A 24,071-nucleotide genomic window follows, 5' to 3' on the forward strand; every position below is an offset into this window, starting at 1 on the left:
TGAGTGAGTACTGGTGCGATTCAGACATGAACTAATTTGCTAAACTGCAGGTTTTTGTCTATCTGCCTGCTAAGTGTATTGAGTGGAAATGGCTGAAGCTGCTCACACTTCGCTACTTTTTCTTCCAGCCTCCTCCTAAACTCCCCATTGGTGTATTTTCACAGGAATTTCAGGAGTTTGTAAATAAATGGTAAGTAACTGCATCACAAGCCTGTGTTTTACAATTATCGGGCAGAAAGTGGCTAACAAAGCTAGTGGATCTCTTAAATGTACAAATTGCAAAAGGTACAATTCCTTACGGAGGTCCCACCCCATGTCTTGTTCACTAGATTCAATTCAATTCATTAAAAACCAGCTTGCAACAATTTAATTATAAAAATTGCTAGGTCTGATGTTTGACTCGGAATTAACTTAGTAAGTTGGTCATGTTTAACATCTAAACTTGTTTTCACAAAGGACAAACGTAAAATGGATGGTACTTTCTGTCTGTGCTCAGGACTTCACAGCTATGGAAGGCACTTTAAGGTGTCACCAACCTGATATCCATTCCTGCTTAGATAGACATGATGTAACCATTCCTGCTTACCAGCTAGCTTATCAGAACTGCCACCTGGGAATGCAGCATTTGGCAGTTTGATTAATTTTAGTACATTGCAATTTCTCAGTGTTTGGGCTTTGTGGAGCTGTTCAGAATTGCATGGGACTTGATGAGGTGAATAGGGGATTAATTATCTTTGTTGACTGAGTCGGTAGAGGGCATAATTTATCCAACAAAAAAAAAACCATGGTCAACTTTACAAGGTTGGTTTTATGGCAATGAGCTGGCTAAACAGTGTTAGGCCTCAAATATTTAAGGGGATTTGGAATGTCTGAGTCTGATGGGGAACTTATAAGTGAGATACTTTATGAAGTTTTGAGGTGGTTTTAAGTTTATGATGAATTTATAATATCTGTGTTCATTCAAAGGTGGGAAGGTTATACAGACAGTATGATGTGAATATTGGTGCTCGGTGAAAGGTTTAATGGTGCTTTTATAACCAACAGTTATTACTATGTTTTTTTCCATTAAAAAAAAAAAAAGCCACCTAGCATGGCAAAGCTCTGTAATTTAGAGTTTCCATTCACCATATTTCACTGGAGAGTTGTTCTGGGAGCAATTTTCTTTTTTAGATGTACGGTGTAGGATGACAGGCATTTTTTTGTAAGCTCTCAATTGCCTTAGATATATAAATTACTCTTGACTGTTATTAGATACAGTTAGGACAACCTATGATGTTTCAATAGCCTAATATAATCTTGCTTTGGCTTTTTCCATTTAAAATCATGTGAATGATGTTTTCATCACTGATTTTTTGGGAACATATGTTACCAAGGAGTTAAATCTGGGCATTATGTTCGGGACATCTATTACAAAATATTTTGTCGACCTGATATTTGTGGCTGAAATTTTCTAGTTTAAGCCGCTATTAAATTGGACTTTCATTTTCACCATAACACGTTAATAATGTTGGTTGTTTGATTAAATTCAATGAGCGTACGTGCACTTTTAGTATTGAGATTTCATGGAAATGCTCAAAATTATATGGGGCTTCGATGAGGTGAATGAGGCATAACTATTATTTTTGGTTAATAAATTGTTGATAGAGGGCATTTATCTGAAAGAGAAGTACTTGAAGCTAGAGGGCAATTTTTTTTGAAAGAAGACTGTTAGCAGGTTTTCTTGAGAGGCATTTGCTGTGCTAAGTCATAGGTAGACAAAAATGCTGGAGAAACTCAGCAGGTGAGGCAGCATCTATGGAGCAAAGGAAATAGGCAAAGTTTCGGGTCGAATCCCTTCTTCAGACCCAAAACGTTGCCTATTTCCTTCGCTCCATGGATGTTACCTCACCCGCTGAGTTTCTCCAGCGTTTTTGTCTACCTTCGATTTTCCAGCATCTGCAGTTCATTCTTAAACAACTGCTAAGTCATAACCACTTTTTAAAAATAAATATTTAAAAGGAAAATTATTATAAGGTGCAAGCTGCAATTTAACTTATCTGCCATTTTCTTGTGTGTAATTTTCCATTCTTGGCCTCCGAATCCTACACTTGCCTTGGCTATCTTAGTCTCTCGCTGCTGGTTGTTCAAGATAATTGCAGTTCCCATCTTGTATGCCTTTGAAATGTCTCCATTTATGTTTTGCCCAATGAAGAAGCAACATCTTAGACTTATAGACTTTTCACACTAGTGTTGTCTTCACCCTTGCTATTCATTATTTTCAATCAAACCTATTTCACGTTGCTGTCCATTGTATCTACATCGCAACTTGGTACCTCGCCTTGTGATTAACAAATCTAATATGCCATCTATTCCTTTTTGCCTATTCTTCTAAAATCGTAAATTGTTCTGGAATATTGAGTTCCCAGCGCTCATTGCCCTGCAACCATGCCTCTAACAGCTAATAGATCATGCTTGTATGTTACTGTTTGTGTTGTTCAGTCATCTATCTTGTTGCAAATGCAGAATGAGCATTCAGATAAAGAGCCTTTTTTTTTTAGTTTTTATGCTAATTATTACTTCAAAGTTTACTTTCTGCTCTTCTTGACATTTGGATTTTCATTTTGTTTGTCTCTCTCTCTCATTTAGTAATGATTGATTAAACTCGACATCACTAGAACCCAAGGCACTATAACCCCGATTGTGCAGTTCTCCAGAACATTGGTCCCCACATGGTGAAGCCCACGCCAAAGGAACAGTTCCTGCAGCTGCCATGCCCATGAATTGCAACCCATTTCACCCACACCAAGCAATGGACCTATTTTGTTTCCTGCTAGGGGCCACTTTTTATTTGTTGCTAGCATCCCCAGCAGTTTACTAATTTAGGGACTTGAATCACCTCATTTTTTTTAACAATGTAAGAAATCTGCAGCTCATCAAGTCTAGAAGGTCTGAAACATAGAAACATAGAAAATAGGTGCAGGAGTAGGCCATTCGGCCCTTCGAGCCTGCACCGCCATTCAATATGATCATGGCTGATCATCCAACTCGGTATCCTGTACCCGCCTTCTCTCCATACCCCCTGATCCCTTTAGTCACAAGGGCCACATCTAACTCCCTCTTAAATATAACCAATGAACTGGCCTCAACTACCTTCTGTGGCAGAGAATTCCAGAGATTCACCACTCTCTGTGTGAAAAATGTTTTCCTCATCTCGGTCCTAAAAGATTTCCCCCTTTATCCTTAAACTGTGACCCCTTGTTCTGGACTTCCCCAACATCGGGAACAATCTTCCTGCATCTAGCCTGTCCAGGGTAGGGTCTCGACCCAAAACGTCACCTATTCCTTTTCTAGAGAGGCTGCCCGACCCGCTAAGTAACTCCAACATTTTGTGTCTACCCCCGCTCATCAACTCTATGCTGATTGCGCATCTTCATGATTAGAGTTAAATTGGAGGGGTGGATTGGAGTTAATTTAATAAGTTTTTTTTCCTCGCCACCACCACCCTACCCCCACATCCCCACTCTGTAAATGATCACTTTGCGCATGTTGCAAACACGGTGGCTCTTCAAGATTGCTGCCGGATATATTTAATAAGAATTTCCTGGCTTCCATTCGGTGTATTGAGATATTGGTAGTTTTAAACAGCTCATTGGAAACTAACTATTGTGTAATTATCATTTTAATATTGACATTCATACTTTTAAATAAGTAATTGTGCGAAATCTGTTGCATAGTTTTCATTTTGAATGCCATTTTGTTTATAAGCAGACTGTCATGCAAGTTTTGCAGATTTACCACTGCTTGTGAAGTTGTTACATCAAAAGAAAACTTTGGTGAATGTAATTAACTGTATGCTTTCAGTTATTACAGTGCAAGTGTACAACTGGTCACCGAGATATAAAAGCTGGAAATATTCAGCGGGTCAGGCTTATGTTAAACCAGCTGCTGTTTCAGGTTGCTGACTTTTCATCAGAATGGTCATAGCTAGGAGTCTATGTTTTCTTGCTGCCGAATAATGAATTAAATTGTGTGTTATTTTATTTTTAATTGTAGTTTATTCAAGAATCCAGCAGAACGAGCAGATTTGAAACTACTTACGGTATGTCGGCATCAGCACCTTCATTTACTCCAAATTCATTTATTTATGGACTCATTGGGGTCTTTTAACATGGTTGCAATGGCACCTGTCATTATTCAATTAAAGATGTCACGAGCTAAAAATGATAGCAACTTGCATCATGATGTCTCGTTTTGGAGATGGGTTATAACATGTAGTATGGGGTGGGGGGATAAATATTGACTGCAAAAAGTTTGGCGAGGGAAGTTTTTGATTGTGTTCCACTGTTACTGCTTTCATGCAGGATTTTCTATTGATGTAAATGATGGCCACATTTCCTTACCTAATAGTAAACATTTTGGGGCTATGCAGTTATTGTGTGCAAGGTCTAATTCAGTGTTGCTTTTGTAAATCAGTTATGCCGCATTTGACCAGGTTCTATTTCTGTGTTAAATGGGTGGTAGTCTTTCATACAGTTAAGATGCAATCATGGCCTATCTTCACTTCTGTGGTGAATCATGTACGATGAGTTTACAAAGACATGTATTGCTCATTTCATCAACACAAGCACTTCACAGATCAAGGTTCTGCTCCTGAGAACATCCTTTTTCTATAGTTGCCCTTATCGCATCACTCTACTTGCTATAATTCTTTTATTTCATTAAAGCTTGACATTTTCTTGCTTATTCACAGAGCCACATGTTCATTAAGCGATCTGAGGTAGAGGAGGTGGATTTTGCTGGCTGGTTGTGTAAAACCATGGGGCTGAACCAGCCCAGCACCCCGACACGCATCGCAGCGTGAGCAGCAACAGAGAGCCGCCGCCCTCCTTCCCCCAGAACTCCCATTCATCTCTGCTGATGTCAACCACTACTGTCGTGCCTGTGGCGTAAAAAGGACTCTCCCTGCACTCAGAAACCGCATGAGGAGGTTTGCATTCAGGCAGCATTGGCACTTCTTTCAAAAGAACCTTTGTCTTTCTTTAGCTGGTTAATTCTTAGTTGGTCATGGGTGTTGATATTAATGGTGACGGTGATTTATACCTGCTCGCAACTTAATAGAAATCTGTCATCCAAAGTACAAAATTCTTTGTCAATGAGTTCCATTAGTTCTCAAATCAGCTCATTTCAAAATATTGCATCACTGCATCTATCATTGAATGATTTTAATGGAATTGAGTGTGTTTGATAGTTTTTTTTCTTAATCACAGTAGTGCCATGTGGAATTGTCTTCATAGTGGAATGCAGCTTGAAGCAGCATATTCAGAATTTGTTCAGGATATAGCTCTTGGGTATTGGCTAGGTGCCAGACAAAGTAGGAGTATTCATGAACAGATTTATTCCAGGTGTTCTTATATATGATGTCCCAGAGCTTCTGAATTACTTTTTAAAACTGAATGGTATCTTAAACTAGTTGAAGTTTTCAATTATGGTCATTTTTCTTATACAATATTTATTATAGCATTCGGCCAGTGATCAAGCAAGTGATTTAAATCCCTATTTTTTTTTTTCTTGAATTTCTTCCAAAGATAGTTTAAGTTAACTAGAATTAGGGGCTTATCCTTTACAAACAACCAATACTTGCATATAATATGTTAAAGGTGTTTATACTTTACAAATAAAAGCAGAGTTAATCAGATTTCCTGTACAGATTTCCTGTACAGATTAGTGGTGTTTCACTGGAACAAATGTATGTTTTGAGAGCCAATTTAAATGATTTGCCAAAATACTGTCCTGACTAATAATATACAATTAATATTCTTTAAATTTAGTTATAGATCCTTGTTGGTTATAGGTAGGTGACAGTATGTTTTTTAAAGTCTTTACGAGCACAGATGCCTCAAAGTAATGAACCAGGCGAGATGGAGGGCGTCCTTTTATTTGTTTAGTTCGAGGTGTGGCGTAGAAGACTTAATTCTGCATGTTATAAATTGAAGGTGTTGCATTCAGATTACATATTTCATTTAGCATTTTTGATACCTTTCAAAATGCCAACAGGGCTAGGAAATGTATTCGCAACTCAAACTAAAGGGCAGAGAAATGTACTTGTGTTTGAATTGGAATTGTTTCAACAAATGAAGGCTTGCCCACAGATGATACAAAAGGTTTCGAAACACTATCAATGAGCTTGAGTAATATGAAGAATTGGTTGAAAAATATTCCCAAAGGAAATAACATTTTGGAATAAAATAGGTACAGTTTAACAACTTCCTCGGTCTTTAAATGGGCACTGTCCTTCAGACCATACATCAATATTAAGATTTGTTACTTTGAGGGAATGATGTTTAAATTAATCATCTAAAGGAAGACACACTTTTCTTTTTAAATCCAGCTTGGCCTCTGAGGTGTAAATTGTAATGTCTTAGTTTGTTTTGTTTTAAAGCAAAAGATTTTACCATTATTTCCTTTCTCAGGTCCACTCTTTAGTTCATGTTTATTAAATGTTTAATTTTGCTGCTTCTCTGCTAGACATGGCTTGTTTGCTGGGTAAGAGCTTGTTTCTGATGAATAATGGTTTGGTCTTTGCAAGCATTGGCTTTCTAAATATTCTTAATATTGCAGGTAAAATATGTTCACAATGCTCCCCCCCCCCCCCCCCCCCTCACCATATCCAATAATATTCATGTTCCTGAGAGATTATCCTGTCTTTTTGTTATCAAGCTTCATGGAGTCTTACAGTTTCAGTCACTGTATTCAGTGAAACGTTCTGTAATGACGAAATCTAGTTCATATGTGAGGTATGCTTTTGGTAGAGTTTATTACAGCTTAGAGTTGGGTTGTGGTGGTGTGGAGTTTGGTTCAAGGATGTTATTCACAACTCCATGGCCTATTAACTAACCTATTATTGTGGTTACGATATAAGCTTCTGCATAGCAACTAAGCCTTCAACTTCACCATCTAACCACTCCAACAGCCAGTCTACCAATCAAAGCAACGCACGTGATTGCCAACATCTACAGGAAAAGTTAAATGATAAATATCGATGAAGTATTTCCTTGAATAATCATGCCATGATTCCCAAAACCCATTTGTTTTCTGGATTGCACCTTCCACTGAACGTAATATACAGCCAGTCTGATTCTTTCGTATTTTCCATTAGAACACATCCAGTTCAGAATCATGAAATATAATGAGGACGTTATGAGACAAAAAGAGCAAAGTTGGTGTTGTATTTTACATACTAAAAACAACTATTGAAATAATTAGGTGAGGATTCAGAGGTTTTTTTGCCTCTGGCTTGCTTAATATTTTTGACACAGCCATGTTTTTGACACAAACTGCACCCCGAATGTACTTCTAAGGGAATGCGAATCCATTTTAAGTGCCTGGGGGAATAAAAATTAATTTAATTTAAGAAAATACATGTGAAACCAGTTTATTACACTGAGGCGTCGAAGGTAAAAGAAACGCACTGTGATTAGAATGATGGAGTCGATTTTTGTGTTGGGATCTCAGTTGTCTGTGTTGTGCTCCTGTATTGTCAATGGATTGTATATGCCTATGCCTTTAAATAAATAAAAATACATGTAAGCTGTTGTTGTTAAGGCACTTGTGCATATTGGTGTATGTCACTATTATCAGGTTTATGATGTTGGTCTGATGCACTTGTTCCCTTTTGTGAAGCCTGCCGGCATTTTGTGCTACTGGTTGTGTTACACTCTTCAACAAAGAAAGTACTTTTGCAATGTGTAAAATAAATCTGGCTTATTACAAGAAAAATCACCAATAGCACAAGGACTGTACTGATTGTTTTGAGCTTTTTTTTTTTTAAATTGCAAAATAAATTGTGAACTGAATGTATAATTTAATCAACTGTTGCAAAAACTTATTAAAACTGAAGTGGCAATTGTTTTGTGTGAATTAGAACCAATGTACCATTTTGTCTGAATTATGTGTACCAAGGAGAAAGAGCTTTTCCCTTTTACTGAAGACCAGCACAGACTTTGTTTTATAATGGACTGCTTCCAATGAGAATAGCCGGGTTTGCTGGAACTGATGTGCTTGATCGTAAAATGAAAGTGGCATGTTCACTTAAAATATTCTGTCGGCGCATATTTTTAACTCGGAAAGAAAACATTGTAAATAAATGGCACTTTATAATACATTTAATTGTTCTATTGTACAAAATCCTGATTAACAATGGTTAGCAGCCATTCTAGTTAAACTTGCACTCAAGCTTTTAATTGTTACATCTTTCCACACTGCACTTTATTATCTAAGTGAGGTGTTAAGATTTCCAGAGAAGAGACGGGAAGAGAGCCTAACCTGTCCCTTGAGAGAATACACTATATTATAATTCCAGATTGCCCGACCTGCGCTGTTCTTAAGACAGTTTGGTAAGCAATCCTGCACCTCCCACAAACTGAAATTTGAATGTTGTGGATGAGTTAAGGAGTAATTATCATGTGCTCAAGTTCCATTGAAAGGATATGTGGGATTCTAAATATGCTCTCTGAATTTCTTTAGTACAGGTAGTTCAGCTATAATGTAATAGTTGCATTCCTACAAAACCTAATATGAGAGAAAATAGGGTTATAAAAACAATTGCATCATAGGGGGAAAGGGGGTGGTTACGGATTAGAGTCTGACTTGCAATAACGGTTCTTTTTCCCTACAGGATTTTCAAAAAAATAAAGGCTTTTTAATAACTAAGCTTATTTTTGTTACTGCAAGCTAAAATACTAAAGACTGTATAATATGTTGTTTGATAGCATCAAGTGTAAATGGAAGTGATTGCTTGTCGATTTCAATGGCCTCCTGTAGTGAAAGATGCAGTTGTGTTTTTCAGAGATAATGGTGTCCAATTACTACAGGAAGACGATAACCAATTCATCACTTGCATGATATCAAGTTTCCGCCTGTGGAAACACGAATAATAGGAGAACTACCTGTAGGCAGGAAACCTTAAATATTACTTTTCAATCCTTTGCAATCAAAAAATAATCCTTTTATTTTAACCTTTTCCCAAATAAATACAACTTGTCTTTTTAATGCTTTGTTTATGATTTTGTTTCAAGGTTATGAATACTAATCTTAAGGCAGCAGCAGCTCTAACAGTACAGACTGTTATCTCACTTGCTGGAATTGGAATCAAACCCACATTCCTTACTGGAGGGGAAGAGCTTATTTGCAAATTTTAATCAAAATCTATTTTATGTGGCAAAACATATCATGCATTTGGGTAAAGCCATAATATTCTAAGAATCCTCCAATCAAAATGAATGGGGACTGGTAGAATCCTATCAATGTTTTCTAAGTGATTAAAAAAAATCCAAATATTGTGTCAGAATTTCAACTGCTCCCGTGATTTGGAGTCTATAGTTGTGATCATTAAATTTGACCTTTTTCTAGTTTGTCACTGCCCCAGATTACTAACTTCACAACTCCTAGTTGCATATATTGTGTGCTACAATTGTAATGTCGTGGAATTGTACAGCTTGTGATGTTCAGAACGTGCAAAATTGACTTAAAATTGGCTGAATTATTTTAGAACTGTTCTTTATTGTCACACAACTTGAGATGTGTTCAGCAGCAGGAAGAAGCCACCTTTGGTGCTTTGTATCGAGATCGTCAACCACATTCCAAATAGTTAATTTCTGCCTCCCATTGCTATAATTATATGAGGGCTTTAATGCTTCACAGAATATTTGGTGGTAATATGGTAGTTGTGGTAATGTTTGGTTCAAACTGTGACTTCTGCACAAATCAGTCATTCTCAGACAAAACTGTATCATTAGTAATGACTGGGAAAACTGGCAGAGGGTAAACTTTTGGAAGATCAAGGAGAGGTAGAAGAAGAGTTTTCAGCAAGAACTCATTCTACATGTGGTTTAATATCCCGCTAATGCTTTGAGATCCAAGTAGCAGCATGCATGATTGATCACATCATTAGTGACTGTCATATTGGCCATGGATTCCATCCAGGCTGAAGGAATGCACAGCATCACTGTTTGCTGGCTGGGGTTAAAGTTTGTAAAGCTTGGAAACAATCCCCTCAGCTGACCATGTCTGTGCCAACCTTGTCATTCACAGCAATCCCATTTTCTCATTTTAGGATCATATCCTTCTATGCCTTGGATAGACACAAAAAGCTGGAGTAACTCAGTGGGACAGGCAACATTTTGATGCAGCAGTTCCGAGTCTGTTGTCACTTATCTGAAATGCTCCCTTTAGTTTAGTTTAGAGATACAGCACGTATACAGGCCATTTGGCCCACAAAGTCTGCGCCAACCACCGATCCACAGAGAAGGAATGGGTGACGTTTCGGGTCGAGACCCTTCTTCAGACTTGCCTGTTTAAGTATTTGTATAAGTGTCTCTGAAACATAATAATTGTATCAAATTCCTACGCCACATTTTGGCTATTAGACAATTTCTGTGCCCTTTTTAAATTCCTCCCTTTACACTTAAAACAATGCCACCTTGTTTTTGATACCCTTACCAGGAAATAGATTCTGACTACCTATCCCACCTTATAGAAAAACAAAGTGCTGAAGGAAACCGGCAAGTCAGGCTGCATCTGGGGAGGAGTGTTTCGAGGCAAGACCCTTCTTCAGTCTGCAGGATAGGAATAGGGCGAATACTTTATTGTCACATGTGACTAGGCACAGTGATATTCTTTGCTTGCATGCACATTGTATACAAATAGCGGCCACCTATGGCATTGACAAAGTTACAAAGCACGCTGGCTCCCTTTGTCCCAGCGGTTCACCCCCGCCGGACCCTGAAAGGTCCAGACCCAAAATTTCAGGTGCTTGATAAGTCTGTGCACCATGATGTCATAATGCAACTGTTCTAATGAACAGGTATTCTCAGATGCAGCTGGATAATCTGCATTTTCTGTTCATAATTCGGATTTCCATCAGTAGGATTTTGCTAACCTACATATTAGTGTTTTCACTTAAATACAGGGACAAAAAGAGATTGCATTTGCATAATACTTCAGGCCTAGACAACACAATTAAGTACATAGCCAACCACGTGGTTTTGAAAAGTAAGCTGAAGAAGGGTCTTGACCCGAAATGTCACCATTCCTTCTCCAGAGCTGCTGCCTGTTCTGCTGAGTTACTCCAGTCTGTGTGGTTCTGAAATGTCATTGTGGCACTTCTTTGTGGGGTTCCTGTTTTTGATCGTCATTTCTTCACGCAGGAAACTTGCTTAATCTATTGTAGAATAAGAGAAGTCGAAGAGGAAATTTGCTCTATCTATTCTTGTTTTTCAAAACTTAAATTAACAGGATTGAGTGAAGTCAAGTGTTTGTGGTTTGTTTAGCAGTGCAACTGGTCTACGAAACAATATTATTTCACTCGCTCTTGTCTTGACCTAATTTAAAAAATGACATTTCCAACCTTGCTTTCTATTTTTTCCTTGCATTTCCCATCCAAGCACTTGTCCAAATGCTTTCCAAAACATTGTAATTTTATCTGCAGGCAGACACAAAATATCTGCCATCTCTTGCAATTTGTTCCAAATATGTTTACCAACCACAGTGTGAAAACTTGCCCCTCAGATCTCTCAACAGTCAATAGATAGAAGCTGTTTGCTGGAGAGTAACTAAAGGACACAGACAGAAGATAATTGGCCAAAAAGAACCAAAGGGCTGAGGAGAAGTAATTTTATGAGACACGTTGTCATGATCTGGGATTCATTGCTTGTAAAATCACTGGGTGTAGATTCAGCAGGGAATTGGATGTACCCTTACAATGGAAAAACACTAAAAATATGCATGGCATTCGGGGAATATGGCAGGATTAATACTAATTAATGTCACTAACAGATGCAGACATGGGCACAGTGGGCTGAATGGACTCGTGCTTGGTGGCAAAGCTGAGCATTTGCAGATTTTGGTTTTTGTTGCCAAGGCACTGTTAAGTCAGCCATGAGCATCTACCATCTGTGTTTGAACTATGAGGGAAATATTGTATTTGCAAAACATTTGGTTGTAATTTAACACCGATCCTCTGAAACAATGATAGATTGAACACGTGCATAGAATCCTTTCACGCCTGTAGAATTTGTCCACACAAAATGTTTTCATTTGATCTAGTACTTGAAGGGGGAAGGGTGCACAGGTGAGGTGGTGGGGACTAAATGCTTTCAATGCTAAATGCTAAACTAATAAGACGACAGAAGTTAAGACAAACAAGCGATATTTGAACATCTTTCTCTTTCTTAAACTAGCTGTTGTTTCTGATGAACACAAGACTACACTCACAAATAGCTACTGCTTCCTAGTAGCACCACAACTTTCAGTAAAACAGACTATAACTCCCCCACTGGAGAGACACAGAGCTGCAGCAATTATTTTGTGTTCCAATTGATGTGTGGATATCACTGAAGTATTGAAAGAGGCACCTTAAAAAATAGTATGGTGTAAAAAGTAGTAATTAAGATTACAAAAAGATTTTCACTGTACCTCGGCACACGTGACAATAAACTAAACAAAACTAAAAGATGAAAACATTAGAAGAACTTCATGATTTATCTCCAGTGTTTGAAGAGGTGAGTATTGACATAATGAACTCTGCTTATAGTCTTCCATAATTCCAATAATTCTTGAACAGTTCCTGCAATTGGAGGGCAACTAATGTGATCACACTTATTTAACGAGGAAGGGAAAGGGAACACAGGAAGCTACCTGCTTTTACTCCTGCATCAGCACTGGAGAAAATACGTAATTCTGTAAACAAAAATGTTTTGTTTACAGAAGCACTTAGAAAACAATGGCATGACTGAGCAGAATCAGCATCAATGCATGAAATTGAAATCACATTTGTGATCTATTGGAGTTCTTTGAAGATTTATTTAGTGCAGTAGATCAGGGGGTTCCAGTGGATGTGGTGTATTTGGACTATGAGAGGCTTTGAAAAGGTCTCACTTAGACGATTGGCGAACAAGATTGCAACACATATTTCCAGGCAAGTATTCCATCAGATATCGGTCTTGTTAAAGCTCTGTATAATTGAAACTAAATGTCAAATTCACTTATGATATAAGGTAATAAAATCCATGTATTAATTTTCTTCTAATTATCTATGCAACCTGCATGTTAACTTCTAGTGTCCAGGACACCCAGCACTGAATACCAACACTTCTCTCCATTTAAACAAAATCTAATTTTTGCTTCTCTATAAATTATATGTTTGCTTTTCTGAGCTAATGTCCTTTCTCCATTCAGTATCACAGGTACAATTAAAGGACCAAGTGCTGGAATAACTCAACGGGTGAGGCAACATCTCCGGAGAACATGGATAGGTGACATTTTGTAGAAAGGTCCCGGCCTGAAACATCACCTTTCCAGGTTCTCCGTTGATGCTGCCTGACCCGCTGAGTTTCTCTGGCACTTTGTGTCCTTTTGTGTTAACCAGCATCTGCAGTTCCTTGTTTCCACGGCCACCATCGCCTTTTTTCCATTTCTCCAACATCTTCTAACATCTTGTACCTGCATGCTTATTGAAAGTAAACATGCAGGTACAGTAAGCAGTGAAGAAAGCTAATGGCATGTTGGCCGTCATAACAAGAGGATTTGAGTATAGGAGTAAAGAGGCCCTTCTGCAGTTGTACAGGGCCTGGTGAGACCACATTTGGAGTATTGTGTGCAGTTTTGGTCTCCTAATTTGAGGAAGGACATCCTTGCTATTGAGGCATTGCAGCGTAGGTTCACAAGGTTAATCCCCGGGATGGCGGGACTGTCATATGAGGAAAGATTGGAAAGACTGGGCTTGTATTCACTGGAATTTAGAAGGATGAGAGGGTATCTTCTAGAAACATAAAATTATAAAAGGACTGGACAAGCTGGATGCAGGAAAAATGTTCCCAATGTTGGGGGCGTCCAGAAGCTGGGGCCACAGTCTAAGAATAAAGACAAGGCCATTTAAAACGGAGATGAGAAACTTTTTCACCCAGAGAGTTGTGAATTTGTGGAATTCTCTGCCTCAGAAGGCAGTAGAGCCAATTCACTGGATCAATTTAAAAGAGAGTTAGATTGAGCTCTCAGAGCTAGCGGAATCAAGGGATATGGGGAGAAGGCAGGCACGGGTTACTGATTGTGGATGATCAGCCATGATCACATTGAATGGTGGTGCTGGCTCGAAGGGCCAAATGGCCTCCTGCACATATTTTCCATGTTTATGTTTCATGACGTGCCCCTGAAGATCTGCTTGCCGACCTTGGTTGCTACGGAGCAATATCCTCGTGAGGGCCTGGAGATTGTACCCAGTCACACATGAACCTACTCTATGCCAATTCCACTTAACTTAAATTGTAGAAGTCTTAATATTACTGTTAATATGACATATTTTGCTCAGTAAATAGATTACAGTGCGATTGAACACCATAAGACAGAAGCCCATAAAATCCAGCACTACAGTGTGTGAGATAGTGACGTGGCATCTGACGCATATGTTTGAGGGTGTGAAAGCTGCCAGACACATAAATTTGCAGATAGTGGTTAATCAATATACAATGCTGATGTGATGCTACTGGGCTCAGCATTCAAGTTTATACCATCTTTTAACCACGTTAAACTGTTGGAAAGATTCTTTGCTAGCTCTATGTAAAGGGATGGTTAACATATTTTCAAGTTGGTCACTGATGATTCCACAAAGACGTGGTGCTTTCTATTGTTCTTTAAAATTATTAAAGTCTGCAACGAGTGATAGAGTAATGCAGCATGGTAACAGGCACCTCAGCCCGACTTGCCCATGCCGACCAAGACGTCCCATCCAAGCTTGTCCCACATCCCCGTTTTTGGCCAATGTCCCTCTAAACCTTTCCTATCCATGTTCCTGTTCAAATGTATTTTAAATGTTGTTAAAGAACCTGCCTTAACTATCTCGTCTGGCAGCACATTCCCTATATCCACCAACCTTTGTGTGGAAAAAGTTGGCCCTTGGCTTCCTATTAAATCATTCCCCTCTCACCTTAAACCTATGTCCTCTGGGTTCTTGATTCCCCTTGACACCCCTATATATTCCCCTCATGATGTTATACAGCTCTATAAGATCACCCCTTGGCATGCTGCACTCCAAGGAATAAAGTCTGATGTGGCAAGTTCGAAAGAATATTTCTTCACAAGTAAGTTTGTATTCCCAGACAGTAAATCTGAGCCATAAAGCCCAGAATAACTAGTAGAGAGTTGAGGGAAAGAGTTGGATGGAGAAGTTCAAGAAGGGAAGGATTCTCAGCAGAAACTCGTACCCATCCTGTCTTTCATGGTGCGGTTATCCACCACGAATCTCAACAAAGAACACTGTGTGAGAGACATATTTACTTCAGGATGGGTAACATCATTGAAATCTGATCCAACCGAAGACCTCGGACTAAAAAGTAACTAACTAAACTAAAATTGACAGCAAGGCAAGAACGATTTAAAGTGAAACTATTTGCAATCTAGAATTTTAATGCAAATGTCTCCTGTCAAAAAGAGGTAAAAGTCTTCACCTGCATTCAGGTTGATACCTCTTTTTATTCTCGGTGCAGTTTACATTCCGCCCCCCCCCCCCCCCCCCCCCCCCCCCAAGCCTATGTACGCGAGGGGCAAACGTAACTGGCTGACCAGGTAATGAGAGAGTGACTTCACGGACTCCATGGTCATTGTTTTGGGGGACTTTAACAAGGCTAACCACAGCCGCGATCTTCCAAAGTACAGACTTCATGTTACCTGCCCCACCAGAGGGCAGAGAACACTCGATCACTGTTACACTTCAATCAAGAACGCATATAACTCGGTTCCCTGGATGGCTCTGGGTCTCTCTGATCATTGTTTAACCTCATTCCAACCCACTGGCAGAAACAAAAATCTGCTAAGTCTGTGGTCAGAACAATGAAAAGGTGGACAAGCGAGGGCATTGAAAACCTACAGTCCTGCTTTGACTGCACTGATTGGAACATAGAAACATAGAAAATAGGTGTAGGAGTAGGCCATTCGGCCCTTCGAGCCTGCACCGCATTCAATATGATCAGGGCTGATCATCCAACTCAGTATCCTGTACCTGCCTTCTCTCAAGGGGTCATTAACGCCTCTTGGTGCTTGTGATAACTGGCCTGCTTTCAACTCCAATTCCCCAGGTTGCCGTGGTACTCAGGTTTGTTATACTCATCTCTCAGATCCCTTTTGCGTTTATTCAAAATGGCCAGAGGCAACAACAGGCAAGACTTTAATCATACATCATCACTATTGGTATTTGTTTGTTATTGTTACATGTATCAAATTACACTGAGAAGCTTTGTTTTGCATACTATCCAGGGAAATCTTACCATACATGAGTACAACAGGTAGCACAAAAGAGTAGATAATGAGTTCAGAATATAGTTTTACTGCTACAGAGAATGTGAAGATTAAAAATGTGCAAGAGCCACAACGAGGTAGAATGGGAATTCATCCCTAGCACTTGAGACATCAAATCAAGAGTTTGATAATAATGAGGAAGAAGCTGTACTTGAATCTGGTGGTACATCCTTTTATAGAGGAGAGATGAGATTGGGGTTTAAGTGGTCCTTAATTATGTTGGCTGCTTTGCTGAGGCAGCGTGAAGCGTGGATAAAGTTCATGGGGAAGTGGGGGGGGGTGGTTTCTGTAATGCACTGCACTGCGCTGTGCTCATAACTCTACAATTTAATGAGCAACTTGATAATGGATGCGGTGTCTGGATTTCCCAAAGGCTTTTGACAAGGTGCCACTTTAGAGATAGTATACATGGTTTTGAGGGAATTATATGGGTATAGATAGAGGAATGGTAGAATCAAAGGATAAAGGATCATTTATATGGATCAATGTTGGGGTCTCATCTTTATTAGTAGTTTAGATTTAGATAGAAGGGAATACGTGCATTGTAGGCAAATATGGGGATGATTGGTGGGAAAACAAGCTGCAAGTAGAATGCAAGGAATCTGCAGTGCCTTTGGTTCAGCCTGCCTTTGCCCCACAAATATTTCATGCATTGATAAATGTTTTCAATCCTTTCTTTCACCAGTCCAGACTCCTGCCACCTACATCTGTGAGACTTTGGATGCCCTCTGCTGCATCAAGTTTCTAATTCCCTGGTCATAACTGGTTCCTCTTCACTGTGGATATACAATCTCTCTACATCCATCTCACATCAAAAAAGTCTGAAGGCCTTCAGTTTCTTTCTTGAACAGAAGTCCGGAACAGAAGAAAAATTTGGTTTCCTCCCACACTCCAAAGACGTACAGGTTTGTAGGTTAATTGGCTGGATATAAATGTAAAAATTGTCCCTACTGTAGGATAATGTTAATGTGCGGGGATCGCTGGTCGGTGCGGACTCAGTGGACCGAAGGACATGTTTCCGCGCTGTATCTCTAAACTAGACTCTTTTTCCCAGTACATCAATTACTTCATTGAGCTTCTTTCTGCACATACTGAACACAAAGATTTCATAACTTCTGCTGCCATTTTTCCCTTGCCCTCACCTTCACATGGTAGATCCATGACACTTCCCCTTGCTTTCTAGATCTCTCTGCCTTCATCCCTGAGGACAAGTTAGCCACAAACATCCACGCATTCCTACAGCGCTTTCAAATATACTTCCTCATATCTATCTATCTATCTATCTATCTATCTATCTATCATATCTATCTATCTATCTGTCTATCTGTCTATCTAACTTGCAATCACCAAGTTTCATTCAAATTGATGTTATATTTTACAAGTTATTGACATTTTAAACTTTACAAAAAACAGTTCCACTTGCCCTGCCCGTCAGCCACATTAAATTATATCACAGTGGGATTCTGAATCTCATTTACATTTAAAAAATCGCGATTTTCAAAATGCTTCAGTTTTCATTAACAGCTAACATTGTGTTTAGGTTATTTTAAAGAAAAAACACAATTTTAATTGAGAATTATTTTTTTTAAATCGCGATTTTCATTGTGGGGGCGTGGGATAGGGAGGAAGTTCCATTTTTAAAAAACTTCGCAATTTTCATTGTGGGGTGGTAGGATATGGGGGGGAAGTTTCATTAAAATAAACATTGCGGTTTTCATTGTGGGGGGTGGGATAGGGGGAAGTGAGGTGGGATAGGGGGATGGAGAGGAGGGAGAGGGGAAAGGGAGGGTAGGGAGGGGGAAGTGCGGGAGGTGAGATGGGAGAGTGGGGATAAGGCGGGGATAGAGGCAGAGGAGTGGGGGAGGTAGGGAGTTGGGGATGGAGGGAGAGGAGGGCAGTGGGGGAGGTGAGGAGGGAGAGTGGGGGTGGAATAGGGGGAGGTGAGGAGTGGGGGAGCAGGGGGATAGAGGGATGGGCGGGGGGCATGGAGGGGGTAGTGAGGGGTTATGGAGGGAGGGAGGGAATGACTGAGGGTGGAGAGAAGGAGAGGGAGGGAGTGGGGGATGGGAGGAGGCAAGAGGGAGGGTGAAGAGGAGGGGGAGGGAGTGCTGAGGGTGAATGGAGGATGGGGTAGGAAGAGGGATGGTGAGGTAATAGAGGAGGGGAGGGCGAAGGAGGGGGTGAGGGAAGGAAGTAGAGGAGGGTTGGGGAGTGAGAGGATAAAGGAGGAGGGTAATAGTGGACTGAAGAGTGAGATGTGTTCACATTGATCATATATTTCACAGGTTATTGCCATTTTGAACTTTAAAAACGTCGTAGTCGCACTCCCACTTGCCGGCCGCTCCTACACAGTTGAGGGAAGGTTGCCGTGACTCGCATGACAACGGGGATTTCTGGTGTCACAGCGGGAACCCGTCAGCCGTGCCTGCACAGTTGGGGGCTATGGTTCAGTGGTGGAATATTGCCTTGGTGACAGACCCAACGGGTCCGCACCTGGTCTAGTAGGTATATCAAAGCGTGTTACTGCTTGCTGAGGTTTTATTTGTTCCCTTCTCTGGTATATCTGAGTTTGGCCAGTAAGCTGATTTCGGATACTGCAGAATACTGGACCATCTCCCTCTACCCATCTCTCCCAGGTGCAAAAGCTGTTGAAGTTCAGGTCCTTGACCACAAAGCTGTCAAGCAATGATCAACAAATTTCAAGAGAAAATTAATTTATTGTAATGTTCTACTTGTGACCTTCTGGCCAAGTGAAAATATTATGGTTGATTGTAACACAGGTATTGTGGGAAATGGGCCAGACATAAGCCATCTATCTCATCTCTTATTACAAATGTTCACATTGTTATGGTGAGCATGTTCCACCCTCCTAACCAGGTCTACCGATGCCACAAGTGTCAATCAGGTGATGGGTGGGATGGTGGGGGTTGGACTGGGGCAAGGAAATATGGTGAGGTAAATTTATAAGTCTATCGATTGTCTTTGTGCTGGTTAGGCATTTCTGTAAGTTACACTAAAGCAAGTGTTGCACTGTGAAATCCTGATATTGGATGTGTGTTCAATGCTATTAATAAACTGTGCACGAGCAAATATATTTAACAGAAGTATCCAGAAAAGCATTGGAGAATATCGAACATGATTACCCAGAAGATAGACACAAAAAGCTGAAATAACTTAGCGGGACAGGCAGCGTCTCGGGAGAGAAGGAATAGGTAACATTTCGGGTCGAGACCCTTCTTCAGACTGGTTAGGGATAAGGGAAACGAGGGATATAGACGGTGATGTGGAGAGATGAAAGACCAAAGGAATGAAAGATATGCAAAAAAAGTAAGCTGTTTGTAGGGTGAAAGGAAGGAAGAATAAAGAAAAAATGGCAGGAAGAATAAAGGGAGGCAATGTCGAATGAAAGATACCAGTCGGAAAGGAGTGCAGGAGAAAAGGAGGCTGGGCAAGTGGGAGACTGGTTATGAAAGTGGTTAATAAACTATACACAATTTGGCTTCATTGATACAGCACAGGGTGTTGTTTATATTCCACACATTCTTTATGCTCTCACCCCATTTCAAATAGCCAGTTCAGCAAATTCTTCTGTTCCTTTCCCCTATGTACTTATCTACTGTAGCTTTTTTTCAAACACTGTTTGTCTTAACTGTACCACACAACAACAATTTCCACATTCCATCTACTTTCTAACAAAATCTTAAGGAATATATCACATTTATAACATGGCTACTGAACAACTTTATAATCTGAAAATAATGAAGTATTCTTTACACATAGCATATGAAAGCTATTCTTTACACATAGCATATGAAAGCAGAGAAACAAAAGGCCTACAGACCCTTTGAGCCTGCTTTGCCATCAAATTGGGTCAAGGCTGATCTGATTGCAACCTAATGTCTACACTCCTGCCTATCCCCAGTAATCTTTCACCCACTTACTTATCAAGAACCTGTTATGGCTGTCTTAAAAAAAATTCAAATGCTCTGGTTCCAACACTTTTGAGTCTTGCAAACCTTAGAAAAATATTTACTTTAATTGTCTTAAATTATAGACCCCTTTCTTTTAACCAGTGACCCCTAACTTCTGTTTTTTTGCACACGTGGAAACACCCTTTTCACATCATCCTATAAGACTGGTCAGAATCTTGCGTTTCAATCAGGTTGCCTCTCCTAACTCCTGCGGATACGAGCCTATCCTATCCAACCTTTTGACATAAGACAATTGACTCATTCCAGATATTAATTGAATGTTTCCAATGGAGTTATATTCCTCCGTAAATAAGACCAACACAGTACCTTACTACCCCTCTCACTAATGCCCTAAAAGGAAGCATAACCACCCTCCTCTTGTACTCGATTCTCCTTGCAATGAACAATAATATTGTGAGCTTTTAGAATTTCTTGCTGTATCTTTTGGTCTCCTAATCTGAGGAAAGACATTCTTGCCATAGAGGGAGTACAGAGAAGGTTCACCAGACTGATTCCTGGGATGTCAGGACTTTCATATGAAGAAAGACTGGATAGACTCGGCTTGTACTCGCTAGAATTTAGAAGATTGAGGGGGGATCTTATAGAAACTTACAAAATTCTTAAGGGGTTGGACAGGCTAGATGCAAGAAGATTGTTCCCGATGTTGGGGAAGTCCAGAACAAGGGGTCACAGTTTAAGAATAAGGGGGAAATCTTTTAGGACCGAGATGAGAAAAACATTTTTCACACAGAGAGTGGTGAATCTCTGGAATTCTCTGCCACAGAAGGTAGTTGAGACCAGTTCATTGGCTATATTTAAGAGGCAGGTAGATGTGGCCCTTGTGGCTAAAGGGATCAGGGGGTATGGAGAGAAGGCAGGTACAGGATACCGAGTTGGATGATCAGCCATGATCATATTGAATGGCGGTGCAGGCTCGAAGGGCCGAATGGCCTACTCCTGCACCTATTTTCTATGTTTCTATCTATAATCCAGCCTTAGCAAATCGACGCCAGGTCACCTGGGTGTAAAGGATCCCACAGCAACATCTCACCACTTAGATAAGATCATTTTTTATTTTATATGCAAAATTTTTTTCCATGCAAAATTGCTAACTCTACATTTTGCACATTATCTCCTTTTGGCAGATCTTTGCACACTCACTTAATCTAGAGCTTTTTATTTCCTTTTTATGTCTACTTCACAACTTATTCTTCCACTTTTGTGTCATCAGCATTGTTTTCCACCAGAAAAAAACCCCTCCGAGACTCAGATGTTTTCTTTTCCCCAATCATCTTTGATGTGGTGTCTTATCAAGTGCCTCTGAGAATCGTACGGTACATTCACCAATTCTGCTTTATTTCATCCTTTTACATGCACATTACCTTTTTAAAAGAACTGCAATAAGCTGACAACACATGTTTTCCCTATCACAAAGCAATGTTGACTCTGCCTGATCAGTTTGAATTTCTTTAAAATCTTTAGTAATAGCCAAATAGCTGAATTCCCTACAACAAATATGTAGCTATTTCGTTTTTTCAAGAAATGTTGATTTTGGGACCTGAATTTATGTAGAGTGTGTATATATTTGAATGTTGTCTTATAAAACCTTTACATAATCGATACACATTTCTAATTTTAAAAATGGACGATTTTCAACGTTTTTTCCTCCTTTCCCTATGCCCAGTGTACATCTTTGGCCTCTCCATTTTAGACGTGTTTTAAAAAAAACTTTGCAGAGCTTGGCTTTCTTCTTTCGTTCTAAGCTAGCAAAAAAATCGGCCAGTGTTGGAATTTAAAAAAAAAATCTATTTCAGTTTATGTTCCTTGATTTGGTACTATAGTCACATGTACAGAAAAACAGTGAAAAACTTTGGTTTGCACGCTATCCATTTAGGTTTTTAACATTGCCATTTGAAATATTACCACAGAAATATGTTAGTCTCTCAGAACAAAAATAATTAGCAGCAGATATTGCCATTAAATCTGACTTATCTGTACACTTTTGCAAACTCCAAAATAATTTAGCCATGCATGGCCTGCAGATGTCAGTCTTGATTCAGTGATGGCACTCATATCAGAAGATTATGTGAACAAGAACTACTGCAGAGGCTTGAGCATAAAATCTGGCACGATGCCTCATATAAGGGTGTGCTACACTAGTGATATTAGTAGGGTGTTCCAAAGATAGTCAAAGCTGGGTATTAAGATCAAATGGAACTATTTTGGAAAAATAGGTAGAGTTGGTGTCATAAGTAATTTTTAGCTCTGCATTGTTATTATCGTATAGCTATTTGTGCAAATTGGTTGTCACATAAACTACATCAAAGAAGGGCCTAGAATTCAAAAGTAATTTATTGTCAAAAATGTGTTTTGCAACATCCTATGGTCACAAAATATTATTTAGAAATGCAAGTCCTCTCAGTTATTTTACTATGGTGGGGGTATTGTTTACTTCACATTAATCAAATATATGAGGCAACAGAGATAAGATTTTCCTTATAACAGGACTATGTAACGCTTTCAAATTTTAAATGTAAATGTTGTAGAATAAACCAAGACATCTTTCAAGGAGATCCGAGGCAAAGTGCCGATCCCAACCATCTTCAGTTGCTTCATCAATGACCTACTAGCCTGTCTCACCCCTCCCTCTCTCCTCTTTATACCAGCTATCATCCTTTAATACTCTCAGTGCTGATGCAGGGATCCAAAGTGAAATGTTTACCTTGTATTTGCCTCCACAGATGCTGTTTGACCCACAAATTCTCTCGGCAGTCTGTTTTTTGCTCTATTTGACTACCTTCGACATACAATGGCAATATCATCGCTAATTTCCCTCCCATCGACATTCTGGGGGGCCTATTCTCTCCAGAAACGTGACAAGACCAAGCATAAATACTGTGGCAACAATAGCAGATCATAGCCAGGTATTTGAAGGCGATTGTCTCATCTCCTCAAAGGCTTTCCATCATCTACAAGACATTTCAGGCATGTGATGAAATGCTGCCAGAATAAAAGGAGCACTAACAACACTCAAGAAGCTCTGATAATAAAGCCTGCTTGTTTCACAATTGATCTAACACCCCGACTATTCATTCTATCCACCATCAGTGATGCTATAGGGTCATGGCATAGCACCATATACAAAATCAGTTGCCATGATTCACCTAGGATTCTCACAACCTCTACCAGCCACCAAAACAAAGGCAGCAAATGCATGGAAACATTTTTACTTGTATGTTGCACAACGGCCATTCATCCTCACTGGTACATAACTCTGAATCTCCCTGTGTCGTAGGTGTTGCTTCACCAGAAGGACTGTAGTGGTTTAAGAAAATGCACTTTGCAAAGGCAATTCAGAATGGGCAATTAACGCAGGCCCTGTCAGCGACACCACATCCTGAAAAATAATTAACAAAATGGTAGTATCTTTTCATTTATCGCCATGGGTACATGCGAATGACACAATTTGGGGTTATCATTTTTAACAACATACACTTTGGTTATATATTAACAGGTATATTGGTTGTATTTTGTGTATAATTTCCCTGATAAGATATAAATAATTAAAATATGTGACTTAGATAATACAATTTAAAAATAAATATTTTATGCACTGGGCATCAGACATTCTCAGCATTTCAGGCTCACTTTGCCCTTTCACAAGGGCCAAGGACATTTTATGCTTGCAATTTCTGACAATTGACTGAGTTGGGACAGGTGCATCTCCAGAGACCAGTATATCAATGAAATGATGTTAACTGAAATTAGTATAGTCTA

The 24,071-nt window shown here is 39.5% G+C and overlaps 2 protein-coding genes across 3 annotated transcripts in view; both read left to right on the plus strand.

Moving 5' to 3' along the window:
• LOC129711246 (dual specificity mitogen-activated protein kinase kinase 2) overlaps positions 1-7,900 on the plus strand; it is a 45,820-nt gene extending 37,920 nt beyond the window's left edge. The window contains exons 9-11 of the mRNA XM_055658768.1: positions 129-190; positions 4,033-4,078; positions 4,730-7,900. Of these exons, the coding sequence (XP_055514743.1) occupies positions 129-190; positions 4,033-4,078; positions 4,730-4,840 (219 nt within the window). The 3' untranslated portion in view covers positions 4,841-7,900. The remainder of the gene's footprint in view (positions 1-128; positions 191-4,032; positions 4,079-4,729) is intronic.
• LOC129711242 (elongation factor 2) overlaps positions 1-24,071 on the plus strand; it is a 523,480-nt gene that overhangs the window by 247,713 nt on the left and 251,696 nt on the right. The window lies entirely within an intron of this gene.

The sequence above is a fragment of the Leucoraja erinacea genome, chromosome 29 (genome assembly GCF_028641065.1).
Source record: "Leucoraja erinacea ecotype New England chromosome 29, Leri_hhj_1, whole genome shotgun sequence".
NCBI classification, from domain to species: Eukaryota; Metazoa; Chordata; class Chondrichthyes; order Rajiformes; family Rajidae; genus Leucoraja; species Leucoraja erinaceus.